General features: G+C 42.7%; 2 protein-coding genes across 12 annotated transcripts in view; one reads left to right on the forward strand and one right to left on the reverse strand.

The window, feature by feature from the left end:
* FAR2 (fatty acyl-CoA reductase 2) overlaps window positions 1–5,295 on the forward strand; it is a 163,931-nt gene extending 158,636 nt beyond the window's left edge. For both annotated transcript variants that reach the window (XM_051850370.2, XM_051850368.2), the window contains exons 11-12: window positions 2,445–2,572; window positions 3,309–5,295. In XM_051850370.2, the coding sequence (XP_051706330.1) occupies window positions 2,445–2,572; window positions 3,309–3,471 (291 nt within the window). In that variant the 3' untranslated portion in view covers window positions 3,472–5,295. The remainder of the gene's footprint in view (window positions 1–2,444; window positions 2,573–3,308) is intronic.
* A 3,330-nt stretch (window positions 5,296–8,625) lies between these two features.
* ERGIC2 (ERGIC and golgi 2) overlaps window positions 8,626–20,111 on the reverse strand; it is a 50,937-nt gene continuing 39,451 nt past the window's right edge. For 5 of the 10 annotated variants that reach the window (XM_070049595.1, XM_070049594.1, XM_070049593.1 and 2 more), the window contains 4 exons: window positions 15,626–15,723; window positions 11,835–11,997; window positions 10,738–10,820; window positions 8,626–10,597 (listed from right to left, as the gene is read on the reverse strand). In XM_070049595.1, the coding sequence (XP_069905696.1) occupies window positions 10,535–10,597; window positions 10,738–10,820; window positions 11,835–11,997; window positions 15,626–15,723 (407 nt within the window). In that variant the 3' untranslated portion in view covers window positions 8,626–10,534. The remainder of the gene's footprint in view (window positions 10,598–10,737; window positions 10,821–11,834; window positions 11,998–15,625; window positions 15,724–20,111) is intronic. The other 5 variants (XR_011379048.1, XM_070049596.1, XM_008259447.4 and 2 more) reach the window with 1 other exon arrangement.

The raw sequence follows: 20,111 nt of genomic DNA on the forward strand, positions 1-20,111 counted from the left end.
TTGTACATGAAGAAAACTCTCCTAAGAATAGGCTTTTAGGAGGCAACATGTGGTGTTTGTCCAAGGAGAGAGAATGGGACCAACAGGGAGAACTGAGGCACCCTGTACTCTCCCCCTGCTAAAACCAGTGAAACAGAGGAGCCTTCATTATGCTAGCACAAGTTCTTTCTCAGACTGTTCTCTCCAGACACACCAGATGCCTGTCCAACCCACAGTGTCACACCTGAGCCTTCCAACAGGAACCTCGTCACTAAAATCTTCTTGGAGATGACCCAGCATCTGCCTGACACTCTGTCCACTGTTGACTGAATTTCATTGCCTCAAATTCATTCTAATGATTATGTTGTATATTTATAAATGTTGTCTTCACTAATTATACCCCTTACATTATAATATGCTCTTATTTCTTAAGTTTATGATGTCATGAATCCTGTATGTGCTTTTTTTTTTTTTTTTTTTTGGCCAGGCCGAGTTAGTGAGACAGAGAGAGAGAGTTATAGACAGTGAGACAGAGAGAAAGGTCTTCCCTCCATTGGTTCACTCCCCTAATGGCCGCCACTGCTGGCACTGTGCCGATCTGAAGCCAGGAGCTGGGTGCCTCCTCCCAGTTTTCCATGCAGGTGCAGGGACCCAAGCACCCGGGCCATCTTCCACTGCCCTCCTGGGCCACAACAGAGAGTTGGACTGGAAGAGAAGCAATGGGGACTAGAACCCAGTGCCCATAGGGGATGCCGGCGCCGCAGGCGGAGGATTAGCCAAGTGAGCCACGGTGCCAGCCCTGTATGTGCTATTAATAAATACACCCCTACTTTTAAAAACTAACGTGTGTATATATATAAAAGATATACTAATGAAGTTAATATATCAAAATGCTAACAATTGTTAGATCTACATGTGCCATTAAACTCTTCATATTTTTCTATATTATTTGAAATATTTTAAAAAGGCAAAAAAAATCCAAATATATATGTGTATATATATATATATATATTCAGCTAAAAATTTTTTTATATTCTATTCGAAGCTCATTTTCTTCTTTCTCTAGTGAAGCCTGTTTTATGGAGACTTTGGAAAAACGGCTCAAAGATGAGCCTTTGGGTTTCACCCTGTTTCCAACTGCAACCCACAGGAAACTGGGCCCCCACACCGTCCTGTCTCAGTACAGCAACATTGTCAAAGCAGAGCAGAAATGACATCTACAGAAACAAGTTCAGATCTTGAGCATTTCAGTAGCGAGCCAGAAGGAAAACACATTTTCAACATGCAAACTTTTCCCCCAAGTCCTCTTCCCATGTTGTCACTTTCAGACCCCTGTTCTGGGTGACAACTCTCCTTCCATCTGTCTCTGGTCTTTCTCCCCTGACCTCCTCCTCACTCCCTGATCCCTCCTCTTCTTCCACCAGCCATCACTCTCTTTCATGATGCACATTCTGCTACCTATTCCTTAAGGCTTTGCTTCCAAATGCTTAGTCTCCTCTGCACAATGAAGTGGCAGTGTTGTAGGGGAGCAAGGGGACTACACCAAAATTGAAGAATAGGAAAGATGCACAGGGTGTTGCGGTCACTATTCTTACCTAAGTACTTAAGAGTAATCTTCATGTACTTGAAAAGTACGCCAAGCCAACCACAGGCTTTCAAGGGACTCAAGTAATACCAGGTCCACAAGACTTCCAGCTGTTCAATGTTTGTGCAGGGTCCATCTTTAAATATTCCTATGTAGATAATTGATACCATCAAAAGCCAACGTTCAAATAAATAATGCCCCCAGAACAATAGTTGGTGCGAAGTTGGCATTCAGTAAATACCTGCTGAGTATACAATGATGATGCATGTCGCTCCCCCTCTTCGTGGAGGAACGACACAGGACCCTGCGCTGTTCTTTCGTCTGCTCGGCCCTCCCCGGGTTTGCTGCTGGTTCTTACCGGGTTGGCTACCGTCCCTTCCACCTCCGTGGAAGGGCGGTTCCCCCTGCCACTTTTCCCACTTCCGCGGGGAAGCGGCACACCGCCGGCCAGCTCTCTCGGGGGCTGCTCAGATGTTCCTCAGGTGTTCCTGGTGCATGTTGTCTCTCTCCTCCTTTATAGTCCTCTTCCACCAATCCCAACTCTGCTACCCACACGCCGAGTACGCTGCTCTCCTCCAATCAGGAGCAGGTCTTGCCGTTTATTGGTTGAACTGGAGGCAGCTGTGTAGAAGCTGTTTCCTCCTCTCCCAGCGCCATATTGTGGGAGAGCAGATGCATAGAATAAGTCTTAATTCCAGTAACAGTCTAGTCCGAGTTGCTCCCAGTTGCTCCCCACAGATGCACACATCATCTCTTCTTTGGGGAGTTCAAACTGTATCTCCACCTGATTGTCACTTATTTGGTAAAAAGAAAGCACACCAAGTGGCCAAAGTGATGGCCAACAGTGCAGTTCTGAAACCCAGTCTCTCTTGCCTTTCAGGTATTCAACTTTGATGTGCGCCAGCTGAACTGGCTGGAATATATTGAAAATTATGTCTTGGGAGTTAAGAAGTATTTATTGAAAGAGGATATGGCTGGGATCCCAGAAGCGAGGCAACACTTAAGAAGGTAAGCACAGTCAGTTGACACTGATGGAGCACCTGCTGTGTGCGTCTGATTTTATATCAGGCATAAACTTTGAGCACTGAAGGAATGAACATTTCCTGAGCATTCAGTGTATCCCTGGTCCTGTGTACTTTACTACATCCTGCAGGAAAGTCGTTTCAGTTAGACCTCACCACACCCCTCTGAGGCGTGTGATCATTTCATCACAGAGGTATTCAGGCTCAAAAAAAGCAAGTGAGTTGTGTCGGTGATGCACACCGGGCACAGGACCCAGATTCAAAACCAAGTTTCTGTTTCTTCTACCACACCTGTCAGTAATGTGATATGGAGAAAACCCAACACAGACCGACTTGACAGAAGTGCAGCACGACGGAAAAACTGGCAGAAGCGGAAGGCTGGGAGGGCAGAGACGAGAGAAGCGCCTTGACTAGCAGACTGATCACTTCAGAACAAGACGTAGGATGTGGTCATATGGTTAAGGTATATTTAACAATATGCTAGTCATGTCTGCAAGTAGAGAGCTGTCAGAAACTAGTTAGGGAAATAAGGTGAAAATGGGACAGTTCAGCTAGATTGCTGGGGAAAAGGAGACGCAAGTACCCAGCTTGTGGCCTACGCCCTGTGAGCACTTAATGTTGGCAGGCCGTAGCCAGAGAGGATGCGTCGTTGGCTCACAGAACAAGGTTGGGAGCGTCTTCGGCGCTGTTCTAACCCTGCTTATGTTGTGTCTGTTTTTCAGGCTCCGAAACATTCACTACCTCTTTAATACCGCCCTCTTCCTCATCGTCTGGCGCCTTCTCATCGCGAGGTCACAGATGGCTCGGAACGTCTGGTTCTTCATCGTGAGCTTCTGTTACAAATTCCTCTCCTACTTCAGGGCTTCCAGCACGCTCAAGGCCTAGGAACAGGCGACAGCCACCTTCCATCTGGAACCTCAGATACCTCGGACAGAGAACTGTGCTTGTCACTGTTAGCAAGTAACAAGGAACACGCCCAAGCTGCGATGGCAAACGTGCTGTTGCTGACCCATCATGTGACACAAACCCTTTGTGTTTCAGTGAGAGAAGGGGAACTATACACTAGCCTATATCCACAGATATTTTAGCAAACAACTATTTCCATCTTGTTTCACAAATACTCTAGTCCAAGCCTTCCCTTTGCGTGTGAAACATGAAAGTGCTCCCACCTCCCCGTACTTAGCTTCTTTTCTCCTTGAGAGGCTCAATTCCAGCCCAACAGCATGGATGACACAGGGCAGATACAGAGCTAGTCAAACAAAGGCAGAGCTGACCCCGGAAGTACCGTGAGGCACCCTCTTGAAAAGCTGTGAGGTGCGTAGAGCAAGAACGGTCCCACCATCCTCACACAGGCCCTCAGACACGTGGTGCCCCGTGACAAATGCCTCTCCTTCCATTGCATGTTATACGTGGGAGTCCTGGTTGAAGGGTGCGGTGTAGGTGCGTTCACATTAACCATTTTTCTTAACTATATCCACTTCTTAAACCTATAAAGGAAAAAGAAGTGTAAATATTTATACAATGAGGGCTTAAGCATGTTTGTTTTGAGAACTCAAGTTTATCATGCTTTCAAAATTGTTTCTGGTAATTTTGACAGCTATTATTTCTAAATCTTTTAGATCATAATCATCAGTTTTCCTGATAAGCTGCTTCTGAGGTTCCTTCTTGTTCGTTAAAGTTGCCACGCCTCTTCCAGTTGGGCTAATCTTACCCAGGCTTCAGTGAGAGCGGCTCATAGGGAAGAGCAAAGTCCTAACTAGAATTGGAGAGAAAACGCAGTCACCTGCTCTCTGCCACTGGGAAAGTAAAATAGCAAACCAAGTTTCCAGTTCTAGTTTGTTTTCTTGTGTAAGCTGCAGCGATTACTCTTCTCTGATCGTCAAGGATTCCCTGATGTCCTGATCATTCCAGCTGCACGCTGACCGCACGACGCACAGCGGCAAAGTGCTGACTGTACTGAAGTGACTAAAGCTTGCAGAGTAGGTGTGGGGCATGTTTTTTGTTTGGCTTAAAATATTTTATCTATAATTAAAACAAATAAAATCTGTGTTCTAGAATTCCAGTACTATTAATATACTGTTCTTCCAACCTTCCTCATGTCTGAAAGATGAACATATTTGAACTGCAGCGTTTCTTCATGCTGCAAACATGGCCTATTCAAATGTGGTATCTGGGGCCCAAGCAACTAAAAAGCAATCTTAACCTCACCGAGTATCTCAGAGTCACACAGGCGTCTGGCATCCCCAGAGGACGGTGGCTCTACTTATGGTCATCTTCAGGGGTAACGTGATAATCAGAAAGGCACGTACGGGCAGTGGAAAGGCACCAGGCCTTAGGGCCGTCTCTCACCCAGTATTACTTCACTTTCTCCAGAGATCCTGGACGAGTGTTTCAGGGAACTCCTCTGGGCAGTGTCCTTCCCCATGGCATCTAAGATGTAGAGAACACTCCCCATGCAGACCATCTAGCTCTGACACCAAGAACCTGTGAGATTTAGTTTCAGTTGTCTGTGATACTTCTGCGTTACAGCAATTAAGATACAAACTATAGATATTCATTCGAAATCGGTATCACTTAATGGGATTGAATAAAAACAGTTGATCTAAGAATTTATCTTTTGATTACTGTATGTTTCAACAATTCAATAATTCCACTGATCAAAGATTCACATCTTGACTTTTGATTAAATAAAAATTTGAATTAAAAATATCCCCCCTCTCTTCTAGTATTGTCTGTGTTTACCTACTCCCTACTACCGTGGATCTTCCCACAACATCGACTGTGGGAAAAACATGGAAAGAACCTTCCAAAGAGCTCTTGCAACCAAATCAAATCACAGGAGTGATAACTATCAGGTGAACATAAATTAAAAATGGGTACACAATGCTTCACTTTATCTCACACCATTAACAGGGTTGCATTTATGTGAGTGTTCTGTATGTGGCATCAGAGAAGCGACACGGATAGTTATTTGGTGATTAAGCAGTAAAAGTAGGTGGCTGTAGGACAGATTCTTTAGTAATTATTTCATATCAGGACATATTGTTACCTGAATGCCTAATGTACACAAAATAATGAAAAAAGACTTCAATTCTAGGAAGAGGATGGAAAGTACAAAGAGAAGGTACCTGTGTTTTCAAGGTTTTGCTAATGCTTGTATTTTGCACCTGCAAGGCACTTGCTGTAGTGTCACACACTTCAGAGTAGGAGGCAGTCACTGCCTGAAGCAATCGTTAGGAGACAAAGTCGAGGCAGAGGGGCGCACAGCTCAGCAAAGCACTGCTCACAGTTCTCTCCTAACGAAACACCACCACCTCCAGGCAACACTTCACTTCAATGGCCAATTTAGGCTCTGGAGGTATATCCATATAATACTTAAATAGTATGTTATTTCATAAGGGCCACAAAAATTAAAGATTAGCTTGAAGTTCCAAAAGCACCAATAATTTTCAAAGTTCATAGGAACCCCATGCAAATTTCCACATAGCTACTTGTCTAGAATTGCATCATCTCTGGGATTATAAACTGCCCCTGGTAAGAAGAAATGGTTGTCCTACACACCCACATAGAAATGTGGAAAAACACTCACTGCCTAGAGGACTTTTGTAAAAATACATATTTAATAAAGTAGATGAGCAGTTGCTGGTTTTGGGCTGTAACTGGTTTAAGACAGTGGTTCCCTGAGAAGTGCATACAATGTGATGGCAAACGACACTTAACCGAAAGTGAGTTTCAAGAAGCAGACATCCTTCTGATAAACAAACATCTTAGGTGTGTTCCGATTTTATTTGATACTAATTATAAGCTGAAACTGTAAATGGGTGCGAAGATGTGAGGTAGGGCAACTGTGGGTCAGTCTAGAAAAATACCTTGAAGAAATTAAAGTACAAGTCAACACAAAAGTGATTGGCCCAACTGCTTGAAAATACAACACAAAGAATTTCCAAAGCATTTATTATCTGGTTACGTAAACTGTTAAGTTCTGCTTTAGTTTATAGCTTTCATCTGTGTATATTTTTAAAAATATTTATTTTATTATTTATTTGAAAGACAGAGAGGTAGAGACAGAGAGTTTTCCATTCTGCTGGTTCATTCCCCAGGTGGCTGCAACAGTCGGAGCTGTGCCGATCTGAAACCAGGAGCTTCTTCCAGGTCTCCCATGTTGGGTGCAGGGGCCCAGGACTTGGGCCATCTTCTACTGCTTTTCTAGGCCATAGCAGAGAGCTCGATCAGAAGTGGAGCAGCCAGGACACGAACCGGCGTCCACATGGGATGCTGGCACTGCAGGCTGGGGCTTTAACCCACTGCACTACAGTGCCGACCCCATCATCTGTGTATGTTTTTCACTAAGCCTTCTCATTCTGGGTAGTTCTTTTAAAAAAAAAAATAATAATGAAAGTTATGTAAAGGCCCCAAGGCTGTGGTGTAGGGGTCAAGCCACTGCCTGTAGCTCAAGCGTTCCATAAAGGTGCTGGTTCCCTGGCTGCTGCAGCTCCCGCTAATGTAACTGGGGAGGCAGCAGAGGGTGGCACTCCACACACGGGAAGAGCCAGAGGAAACTCCTGGCTTCGGCGGCCCAGCTCCAGCCACTGGGGCCATGTGGAGAGTGAATCAGCAGACTGAAGATCTCTGTCACACTTTCAAATAAATACATAAACTTTTTAAAAAAAAAAAATTATTTGGGCTGGCGCTGTGGCGTAGCAGGTAAAGCCACTGCCTGCAGTGCTGGCATTCCATATGGGCATCCCATATGGACACCAGTTTGAGTCCCGGCTGCTCCACTCTGATCCAGCTCTCTGCTTTGGCCCCGGGAAAGCAGTAGAAGATGGCCCAAGGCCTTGGGCCCCTGCACCAGCGTCGGAGACCCAGAAGCTTCTGGCTTCAGATCATTGCAGCCCCGGCTGTGGCAACCAGTTGAGGAGTGAACCAGTGGATGGAAGATCGCTCTCTCTCTGCCTCTCCTTCTCTGTTTAACCCTTTCAAATAAATAAGTCTTGTAAAAAATTATTATATAAAATAAGTAAGTACAAAACGCAATTCCCAGGTTCATCTCCTGACTGCAGTTGCCTGCTAATGCACTCCCTGGGAGGCAGCAGTGACGACTCGAGTAGCCGGGTCCCTGGCACCCACAGCGGGGACCTGCATTGAGTTCCCTGCTCCTGGAAGCCCTGCTAACCATTGTGGGCATTTACGGAGTGAACCAGTGGATGGGAGTTCGCTCTCTGTCTTTATGCCTCTCAAGTGAATTAAATATTTAAAAAATAGAGGAGAAAGTACTAGCTTAAAAGGCATGCTGAAATTTTCAAGGTACCAAGGTTCAAGTTAAGGTAATTTTTAAACAACCAAAAACATGCATTTGAACTTAAATGTAAACTTTCAATTTTGAGGCAGAGGAATTGCATATAAATTTCCTTTTTGCTAACTGAATTACTCACCCAAGATATTGTAGCTCTACTGACATTACTTAAAAATTAGGAGATTCCTTTCTAAATTCCTAAAACTACATTAAAGATGGCAAATAGTGTTTGCATTGATAAACTGCTAATTATAATAATCCATTGCTTTCTATGAACAAATGCTGGAGAAAAGTGATCTGTTAATCATCAGAGTTTGAGATTTAGCGATGTTTACAGTGTTAATATTAAGCGTTTCCTAAGAGACAGTCTGAGGTGCACTAATACTGCAGCAGTGTGTTACTCACCTAAATATTTAATTTTCTTCAGAGACAAATGTACACAAACATAGATCCTAAAAATCCATTTCACATAATTTGAGGCCTAAATCTGTAGGCTAGAATTCATACTAGTGAATACTAAGGACCCAACTAAAATGAAGATGAGGACTGGATTAGTATAACACAGACTCATGGTAGAAGGGAGCCCCAGGCACAGATAAAGTGTCATAACAGGCAGGCCAGTAAGGTGCCCTCTGCAATCAGAGAAACACCTGGTGAGCCCAAAAACCTGACCCTGACCATCTGAGGGGCTTCAGATGGGCGCCTTTTCAACTTTCACACTAGAACTCGGTGCCAAGTTACTCTCAATGGAATGGATTTATTTCATTAAAAATTTTAATAGGATATTTGGAGAAGATAGAAGCAATTAAAAATCAAATGTAAGTATAAAAGTTTTAAACATACTTAACTGTTACAATCCTAAGTTTAAAAAAGTAATCCCAGATCAATATTTTCCTATCAAAAATAAAACTCTGAAACAAGACTGGATTTCCTAACAAGCAGACTCCGGAGACCGACATTCAGTCTGAAACAGCTGCAGTTCCAGCTCCTTCCAACTGCATTTCCTTTGAGAGATGCTCTGTTAGTTCCTAACTCAACTTTGTTGTAAGTAATATCTAGAGAAAACAAATACAAAGTCCAGAGGTGGATAACTCATTTCAGAGTTTCTGGATTTCAGTCTTTCAAAGCAAGCTGTGTCACCCATCTGTGACGCTGGTGGCTCTTCATACTGTTTTACACAATGATGCCTTTGTTATTTTATGAAAGGCACCATTCTAAACATACTGTACTGCAAAGTAATTCTGTCACTTTTACTCTCTCTCCATTATTTCTACTGTTTTGAAGAGAGCATTATTTTATCTTCAAAAAAATTCATTTGAAAAACAATCTTGTGACATGCTATTCTTTAAAGCCATCATTCAAGTCAAGTCTTTAAATGATTTAAACTTTGGGTACTAGTTGATAATTCTTCTATTATCAGTTAGTGATTATAAAAGGAACACTTATGTTGGCACACACATTTCAAATACAGTTTTTAATGGCATCTGCAAGATAGCACCCTCTCATTATTTTTTATCTTTTATACTCTAGAAACTTCAAACTAACTCATAAATTAGGAAGAAAAGTTAGAACTATACAATCTAATACAGAGTTAGTTACATTCAGGATACCCTGAATGCAAAAACTTTTTTCATAATCCAGTTTTACAGATTAGCAGGCATTGGTTTAATATGGCACCCCTCAGATGGGACGAGATCTTGTAGTACTTAGAATCTGCCTTGACGTCTGTTGTATATAAAAGTTTACAGTTGGCTTGTTCCCTACTCATCACATGTGAAAAATAGTCTACTTTTCCTTTTAATACTGTACGAGCTGATCATTTTCACCACCAGCAGTGGGTCTTTTCATTCACCCTGTGCCCTTTGCAAGATGCAAAGGATCAGACTTGGAGACTTAACGTTTGTTTTAAATGTGCTTTCTTCTCCCTGTAGAAGTCTCCAGCATACAACTTGTGAATGACACCTGTCACATCTCACAGCACCTTCACACCTGCCCAGAGCATTCACCGTTGTCTTCCAAGACACTATGCTGAACACTTAGAGAAAAAGCAACAACCACAGTTTAAGGGAAAGCAATTAGCTTCATCGGACCAAATGACTGGATAAATGGTCCTGTCCATATGGCTTAACATGAATATGGCTAATTATAGAGACTAGTCCCTGTTTTTCTTTATTAACAACGTGACCTGATTACAATTTTTAAAGTCTAGACTAGTTTTCCATACGTTTTACATACTTTATTCTGACATCGTATCTTTTAAAAACAAGAGGACGCAAACATTTGCACTGGGCAGTGCCGTTTTTCTTTAGGTGGGTTTCACTTCCTTCCTTGGGCTTTTTGTCATCGGCAAGTAAGTTCTCATTGCAGTGCTGCCCGCACGCTGTGAAGGGAGCCGGGGCCATCTTCAAAGCGGTACTCCCCTGGGCTGACTCACTGATCGGCTGCATCATTTCTTCTAGGACATTTGTAACAGATACAACATACACAGGATTTCAGTTTGGGGTTTTTTTTTCCTTTTTTTCTTTTTTAAATAAGTGTGTTTTCTGCTTCTCATTCATATTTTCTTTTCTTTGAATATATTGCACAATATTTTATTATTAAAAAAGGTTTTATGTCTCAGGCAAAAAGTTCTTCTCCTTCCTTCAGGAGGTGCTAATGCGCATTGTTTTCTAGAAGAGGTAAGTGGTTGTCTGTGTGGCCATCCTCAAAAGGGACCTGAGGAAAGGAGGAAAGAGACCACAGCGTTAGCTCCGTTCCTGCCGCTGCACCCTCTGAACACAAGGTCCCCTCCGGACGAAGGGGCCCACAGCCCGGCACGCGCCAGAGAGCTGCCCCACGCAGTCTGCGCTACTTACAGAAGTGACGGGCTTAGAGGATCCAAGTCGGAAACGACAGCAAATTATTTCAACTATAAATTTCCCAATTCCATGTAACATTCCTGTGATAAACAAGTTGATGCACTCAATTTAATTATTACCTAAATTACTACATAGGATAAAAAAAATCAAGTATATAGGAATACATTAAGGCAAGGAACAAAGCAATTTGCATTTTTTTTACTTCCATGGTTAAGAATAATCAAAATACTTAAACTTTGAAACAAAGGCAATTCTTTTCAAAATCCCAAGGCCATACAATCCAGGATCTTGCCTAATCTTTTCAAGGTTTTCTTCACATATCCACATAATTTTGAAACATAAATAATCTTAAGACAACCACTTAAACAGATTTAAATGAAATCAGTAATAAATAATGGCACAAAAATGCACTTATTTGTTTAAAAAATACAATTCGAAGCATGTAAACCATTCAGCTCTGTGCAATACTGATGAGGACTGGCAGGTAAAGAAAAAACTTCCCTTTCTTTACTTAACTCTTAAAATTTTTATGACTACTTCCAGATTTTCTTTCAGAGAATTCTGCAACCTCAGAACAAAATACACAAAAACATTACTGATTGAAAAATCTGTTTTCATATATTCACAGCATCACAGAAGACATGATTTTGCATATTGTACATTGAAAAATACATTCAATAAAAAGGTAAGTTTGCATGGAAGTGTCTACTCTGTCTAGGCATTTGGTTGTTTAATCCTGTAACACACTTACAAAATTATGTCAGTTTTATAGATGAGAAAATAATTTTTGAAAAAGTAGGTGACCTAAGGTCACCACCAAGTAAGTGGCAGAAACTGAATGCAATCATATATCATCTGTCTGATAACAGCAAACAATCTTTGCAGCACACCATGAAATCACTGTTAAATCACTCAAAGCAGTGAAATTAGCTATGTTTAATGGTCAGTCAGTAACACTTTGGAAATATGAATTAATGAAAAAATTCCTCAAATAGCAAACCAGGAGAGTATGTGTATTCTTGGCCTTTTGAAGTGGAAGTGTCCTAGTGGAAGTGTAACACTTTAGAACTGAGGCAAGAGGAATCACTACTAACCTGTTGTTGAAAAGATCCCTCCAACTATGCCACAAAGCCTCACAAAAAACTGCCAGAACGGCATGTGCTCCTCAGTCACTGTCACCATCAGAGAGCTGAGGTCGTACTTCATGAATATCCCCGAGACGCCGTGGCTGCCCGCAGCGTGGTTGATGATGCGCTCCTACAGGGAGGCCAAGGGAGGGGAGAGAAAGGAGGAGGTGAGAACCGAGTCACGTCATCTGGGACCTGCATCCATCAATGCCAAGCCCTGCGGCCCCACTGGGAAAGGCCATCCCAGGCTATGAGTGCTCCCAGGGTCATTATTCTGTACTCCGCGTGCGGCTGACTTTCCAAAGTATCCAACGAGCAACACCACCCCTCCCTGTTTCCTCAAAAGCGGCACCTTGCACACACATTTTCTGCACCGTTAAGCACCAGCACAGAGCCATGTGACATGTTCCTCACCAATCAAATCACTATGTTTAGAAAACAACTGTCTTCAACTCCTGTCACTTAAATGGTCAGGCTTTAAAACAACTTTGTTGTTCCTCTTAAACTATAGGAGATACAGTATAGGAAGAAAATAGAATCCATTAATTTAAAATATATGTACTGGTACAGAGTTTACAGGACTATTTTAAAGGCACGATGCTAAAATTCTAAATGTACAATACTGTGCACATTGAGCAAAGTATTCTACTTTATTCTATCCAATTTATACTTCAAAAAGCAAGTTTGCAAACTTTATAATACATTTCTATAACAGCTCCAAACTGTACTATCATGGTGCCCTGATGTGACTTTTAGGCTAAGTTCTATTTTTATTATGCTACAGTTAAACTACAAGCTTTAGGAATACAAATAACGAGGTTACTACCACCAAGGGAAATTAAAACAATTTTAGGTGGGGTATTTCAAAACTCTTTCCCGTTATTAGCACAATTGGGCTTTTATTATTATTATTATTATTATTATTGGACAGGCTGAGTGGACAGTGAGAGAGAGAGACAGAGAGAAAGGTCTTCCGTTCCGTTGGTTCACCCCCCAATGGCCACTGTGGCTGGTGCGCTGCGGCCGGCGCACCGTGCTGATCCGAAGGCAGGAGCCAGGTGCTTCCTCCTGGTCTCCCATGCAGGTGCAGGGCCCAAAGACTTGGGCCATCCTCCACTGCACTCCCAGGCCACAGCAGAGAGCTGGACAGGAAGAGGGGCATCCAGGACAGAATCCGGCGCCCCGACCGGGACTAGAACCCAGGGTGCCGGCGCCGCAGGCGGAGGATTAGTCTATTCAGCCACGGCACCAGCCACAATTGGGTTTTATAAACCCTTGATTAAGTTTCTAATAAAGTTCCTTCAAGCTCTGAGATGCCTAATATCATGCTGAAGTCACAAACATACTGTTGAGAACTTTGAGGACGGAAGCTGTTTGGGGGACCAGAGCACCTGTAACAGACTGACTCTGTGTTCCTGGCCCCACAGGGTCAGCACCGTCCTCCCTGCCCCCTCAAAGACTTCACCACCTCATTGTTCTGTTTCTTTCTGAAGCGATTACTTCAGCAAAAGCAAATCCTGCAAAAGGTCAAATGCTCTGGGATTTTACTCTAATTTTGAAAAAAAGAAAATGCTTACTTTTATCCACTTGGAAGGCAGAGTAAGAGGGGAGGAAGAGAAGAAGGGATAGGAGTATTTTCCATCGACTGCTTCACTCCCTGAATGCCTGCAACATCTGGGTCTTAGCCAGGCTGAAGGCAGGAGCCAGAAACTCCATCGAGGTCTCCCATGTGGCTGATAGGGACCCAAGGACTTGAACTCATACTGCTGCTCCCCAAGATGCACTAGCAGGAGGCCAGATCAGAAGCAGAGTAACCAGGACATGAACTGGCACTCTTACATGGCATGTGGGCATCCCCGGCTGTGATTTAACATGCTGTACCACCTCAATGGCCCCTATGATATTTTTTCATTTAGTTTCTTTTGTTCTTAAATGCAGCCTGCAGAGAATGTCGTATCAATACACAGAGCTCCTTCCCCATCCCTGCTTTGTTCTGCTGCTGTACAGCTGGAGGACCGGGGCTGTTTCCAGTCTTCTACAGGCAATGACTAGCCTCACCCCCACATCACTTTGCCTGTTCCACACTTTGTCTCGGGAACAGATTTCCCACAAGTGGGATTACTGGGTCCAAGGGCAAATGCCCAGGTAATTTTGCAGTCACTGTTGACCTCCCTTCCACAAAACTGGCACTTCGCACTCCCAGGGCAATGCATGCTACTTTCCCCAAGGTCTTGGCAACTGTGTGCGCTGCTGTTCCTCTGTTTGCCAAACTTCCAGGTGAGAAACCACATCTCCCTATCCTCACAAAAATGCTGCAACAATATGTTCTTGCAGGTGTTCTGCCTAGTTCCTATGTATACAACATACATACATATATCTACACAATTATGTATACCTGGGTACTTTCCTCTGAACCATTTGAAAAGTTATAGATGCATAACAGTTCACTTGTAAAAACATTGCTAAATTTCAGGAAAACAAGGAAAAATCTACAGCTATTGAGATATGGTCATAATAAGGTATAAGCCTCTCAAAAAAAAAAACAAAAAAACAAAACAAAAAAAAAACACCAAAGCCCCAGGGGCAGGCACTGGCGCAGTGAAGACACTGCGTGGGGCGCTGCCTCCCACACTGAAATGCCAGGTCCAGTTCCAGTCCCTTCCAGCTCTGGATTCCTGCTAATGCCACCCTCGGACACAGCAGGAGGTCTCCGCCGAGCACAGACCTGCACTGAGGTCTGGGTTTCCAGTTTGGCCTGGCCAAGACCAGGCTGTTGCAAATATGTCCCCCTGCCTTTCAAATGGATAAATTAAAAAGCACTTAGACAGGTCCTTGGCATTCTTCGTATACTAGAATTTGAATACTCATCATTATTAGATACAAAAATAAGAAAACATGACTCCAGAATAGATGTGAAATCTGTTACACTGTCCAGTTCCAAAACTCTGCTCCTCATTTCAGTATTTATCTATGAGGCCACTGTGTCCTGAGGTGACAGAATATTCTGTCAGACGAATACAAAGCATTTACTTAGGAAGGCAAAAACCTCTACACTGCTGATTCACAACATCCATCCATAACACAGGCACATTTACTGGGAAATAAATAACAAGAAATGAGAAAATCTGTAAGATTAAAAACTGTTCATAGCAATATATAGGAAAACATACTATAAAATTGATATTAAAATAATCAACACTTTCATTAAGCTTAACAACTTTAAGCCCTAATAAATAGGAAATATTTTAATTTTTTTTTTAAATCTTTTCTTGCTCTAAGACAACTTACTTTCTAAAAAACTCATTCCTAAAAAAATTTTTAGCATAAAATAAAAAAATGAGTGAGGGCACCAAATGGGGGATTTTATAAAGCTATACAGGCCAGCACCGTGACACAATAGGCTGATCCTCTGCCTGCGGCGCCGGCACACCGGGTTCTAGTCCCGGTCGGGGCGCCGGATTCTGTCCCGGTTGCCCCTCTTCCAGGCCAGCTCTCTGCTGTGGCCCGGGAGTGCAGTGGAGGGTGGCCCAAGTACTTGGGCCCTGCACCCCATGGGAGACCAGGAGAGGCACCTGGCTCCTGCCAGCAGATCAGCGCAGTGCGCCGGCCACAGTGGCCATTGGAGGGTGATCCAACGGTAAAGGAAGACCTTTCTCTCTGTCTCTCTCTCTCACTGTCCACTCTGCCTGTCAAAATAAATAAATAAATAAAAAGCTATACAAAACTTTAAATCATTTTACCAGCTGGATTCAACTTACCCTTTCTGTCACAGAAAACTGATGGGTATCTGCTGAAATCTTATAAGTATGTAGCTTTGTTGGCACAATTGTAATAAAATACTGGAACATCTGGTTGTCTAGAACAAAGACAAAATGTGACTTTTCATCAACCCAGTAGCACAACTGCCAAGTAGATTCCTCTTCTGTTAAGAAAATTTACCTGAAATTTAATGTTTAATATGATATAATGTTTCATAATGCTTCATTTTAATAATGCCTCATAAAAAACAATTTTAAAAGAACCAGTGAAAGAAATATAAAAAGGTACTTTAAAGAGCTCATAAAATTAAGTTTGTTTTCTTACAAAAAATTTTGAAATCCATGTTTAGTTTTTTTCCCAATATGCATTTTTAAGAACATTGTGCCAACCACTTGTATGCATGAATTTCAACAATATTTTTGCATCGAAACAAAGTTAATTCCATTTTCCACAAACTTTCTGAAGTCCCCTCATAGTCATGCTCACTACAAGTCCCCAGTGAGCATGAAGTCACATGCTCTCACACACAATTTTAAAGGTCAACTAGTGACTTAGATATTCCTTATAATAATTATTATCTTTTATGAATGTGGAAAAATAAAAGCAGTTAATTATTTGTATTACAGAAACTAATAAAAATAAAATTATAATAGTATAACCATCACAAGAAACAGCTTCTACTAATATTTTAAAATATACTAAACCAAAAGAGAATTAGGCAGACTTTGCATAAACACATTGAACTGATGTCAGAGTATGAAGATCACTAACAAAAAAACTATTCAATGATTATTGTATAATATAATTTTTTTAAAAAGATGTACTTATTCACTTGAAAGAGTCACAGAGAGGCAGAGGCAGAGAGAGATCTTCCATCCGCTGGCTCACTGCCCAGATGGTTCGAACAGCAGAAGCTGGGCTGATCTGAAGCCAGGAGCAAAGAGCTTCCTTACGGTCTCCCAGGTGGGAGCAGAGGTCCAAGCACTTAAGCCATCTTCTACTGCTTTCCCAAGCCATCAGCAGGGAACTGGATTAAGTGAAGCAGCCGTCTGGGACTTGAATCGACACTCCTATGGGATGCTGGCACTGCAGGCAGCTGCTTTACCCCACTACACCACAGGGTCAGCCCCAGAAATGATGTTTTTTAAAGATTTATTTACTTATTTGAAAGGAAGAGTTACAGAGAGACAGGCACAGAGAGAGGTCTTTCATCTACTGGTTCACTCCCCAAATGGCTGCAACAGGTGGAGCTGGGCCAATCTGAAGCCCGGAGCCAAGAGCTGCTGCTTCTGGGTCTCCCACGTGGGTGCAGGGACACAAGGATTTGAGCCAGCTTCTACTGTTTTTCTAGGCCACAGCAGAGAGCTGTATCAGAAGCGGAGCAGCGAGGACTCAAACAAGCATCCGTATGGGATGCCGGCACTGCAGGCGGCTTTACCCACTATGCCAGTGTCAGGCCCAGAAATTATTTTTCAATAGACATTAGATATCATTTGCTTAATACAAATTATAAATACCAGTATGTTACCAATTATTTAGTTTTTAAAAATTAACAAATCACATCATATACATTATGTTCATTCTCCAGGTCTATATCCTAAAAAACTTAGATAAGAACATCTATGGTTTCAACTTGGTTATAGTGTAGACTCATAACATTTGACTTGAAACATACATACTTTATAACATGTATGAGAACTGACAAAATTTTGCCTTTGAAACTGTGCCAAATAGAGAACTTGAAATTATTTAATGGAGTTATCAATTTTTTGACAGTCAGAGTGGACAGTGAGAGAGAGAGAGAGAGAGAAAGGTCTTCCTTTGCCGTTGGTTCACCCCGCAATAGCTGCTGCAGCTGGCGCACCGCGCTGATCCAAAGCCAGGAGCCAGGTGCTTCTCCTGGTCTCCCATGCGGGTGCAGGGCCCAAGCACTTGGCCATCCTCCACTGCACTCCCTGGCCACAGCAGAGAGTTGCACTGGAAGAGGAACAATAGGGAAAGAATCCAGCGCCTCGACTGGGACTAGAACCCGGGGTGCCAGCGCCGCAGGCAGAGGATTAGCCTAGTGAGCACGCGGCACCAGCCGGAGTTTTAAATTTTTAAAAGAACTTGCCCTCATTAGACTGTACATTCCATGAGGGCAGGAACATTATTTGTCATGCCCAGTCCCAACAACAGCAAAAAGAATACACTTAATCAAACAAGAGAACAACATGAAAGAACAAACTCAAATCCTATGTCTTTGCCTTTTTCCTAAAGAATTTAAGCCAAGTGGATCAGCTGTTCAGGAAGACGGACTTTTCCCAAAGGCTCCAGTAATTCCAACACCATTCATCCCGAGATCATTTTAGGAAAAACCAGTGTATGGAAATCCACTCCTGAACACAATCCTATATCAAAGCTTTCATTAAACTAGAGAACACTCAGTGGGAATCTAATCTGAATTTTGATGCTGACAAGGGAAGGCAGATAAAATGGAGTCTATGGTAAATTAGAATATGCTCTACTAGACTGGGCTGCCACCTACCTCTTTGCAGAACGATCTGGGAGCACCACTTTTAAGTGAATTAAAGAGACAGAAGCTATATGTGTAATCTTCAGAATGCTAAATTAAGAACTAATCAAACATGCTTTAAAACACGTAGAACAAACAAAATATCTACGGGCAAATCTGGGTTATGGAGGATTGTATCGTTTGTTCTTCTTCCTTCCTTCTCTCCCTGTCTTTCCCAAGGTTCACTAAGAGCGGGATGTATATCCCTCCTCCACTGGGTTGGCCCAAGTGAGAACATGGAAATCTGATACGTATTAAGCGTAGTAAGCCTAGACAATGAGGCATATTCATCAAGAAATCTTTGACTTTTGGCACATGGAGCTAGGAAAATACAATTTGTTTAAAAAATTAACAAAGCTTTTGAGTGGACATTAAAAGACACTGAGTTTAAGCTGGAAATTCAAAACCTTTGGGGCTCCCAAGTTTTCTACTAACTGGATGCAGGCTAAGAAGGGTGTTTAGCCCCCCAAGAATGGCATATTCTCCAGTGTACTCTGTAGATGCAGCGGAGAGGGGAAAATGGGAAAAAAAAAAAGGAAAAGTAGGACCATTTCCAGAGGACAAAGCTAAGAAGGGACAGGGAATAGAACAGGACACAATCAAGGAACAGTCCCCATTCTCGGAGCAGCGGAATGTCACACTCTTCCAGTTCCGTGTGGCCCAGTAACACGCTTCGCTCACTGCCCGCCTTTTGAAACAGCAGTGTTGATTGCTACTACATCCTCTGTGTTCCACAGCGTAAGTGAAGCGGCTGGGGTCGACTGCCTGCCTGCTCAGCTCCTCAAACTCCAGATTAAGAGAAACCTCGTTCAAACCTGTCCTCGATCGTTAGCTCTTGAACTGTAAATCTGATGCCTTAAGAGAAGAACTTCTGGGATAGCTCAGCAAGGAAGTAAAGTTTACACGTGGTGCTGAGAGCTGGGGTTTGTTACAGTGTTACTGCAGCGAAGCCTGATGGTGACAGCAGGAGTCATGTTGTGAAGGTGTGTGATCTCTAAGTAACCACAAGGTCCAAATCAGTTACTCACACCCTCATTAGACTGTACATTCCATGAGGGCAGGAACATTATTTGTCATGCCCAGTCCCAACAACAGCAAAAAGAATACACTTAATCAAACAAGAGAACAAAATGAAAGAACAAACTCAATCAACCTCTCATGAGTATTTTCTATGTACCATGCACTGTTCTAAGCACCTTACACATACGATTCTAAATAATCCACAACGATCCCATGAAGCAGATTTTTTTCATCCTCTTCTTAGAGATGAGAAACTGAAGTTCAGGAATGTTACAAAAGCTGCTCAAAGTCAGTGCGTTACTAAGTAATGGGGCCAGGACTCAAGGCAACTATGCTCTTAAATGGAAGGAGGAAAATTCTCCAAGGTTTTCAATTCTAGCCACTAAAGTAAAAGTTTGCACCCTTTGAACATAAAGGGACAACAGCTTTGGATCTCCTATCTACTCTCTTACGAATACAAGGAGTAATTCAGCCGGCAAGCTGCGGACAAGTACTAACACATGGTTAAGCCACTCAGCTGGCCAGTCTTCGTTCTCTCTCAAAGACCTGACATACAGATGTCCCTTGCTGCCATGAAGAAAGTGACCTGAAGCTGCCAGGTGGGCAGCTGGCAGAGCAGCGGTAATACGTGGCTGGCTGATCCAGTTAGCCACACATGCAGGTTATTTCATTGCAACAGCTTCACTCACAACGTGCTGCCTGCAATGTCCTCAGAAAAACCACTGCCTGGCTCACTTCAACACGTCACTCAAGTTGGCTTTTTCCTTTAGACCCCAAATACCACAGGCTCTTCCTCTCACTGCTCTATCACAAATAATTTCCTTTATTTGCTTCATAGCCATCTGTCCTGACTCCCTATTGAGATGTGGGCTCTCTGGAGAGCAGAACATGTTTACCCCTGGGTCCCAGAT

The sequence above is a fragment of the Oryctolagus cuniculus genome, chromosome 9 (assembly GCF_964237555.1).
Source record: "Oryctolagus cuniculus chromosome 9, mOryCun1.1, whole genome shotgun sequence".
NCBI lineage: Eukaryota > Metazoa > Chordata > Mammalia > Lagomorpha > Leporidae > Oryctolagus > Oryctolagus cuniculus.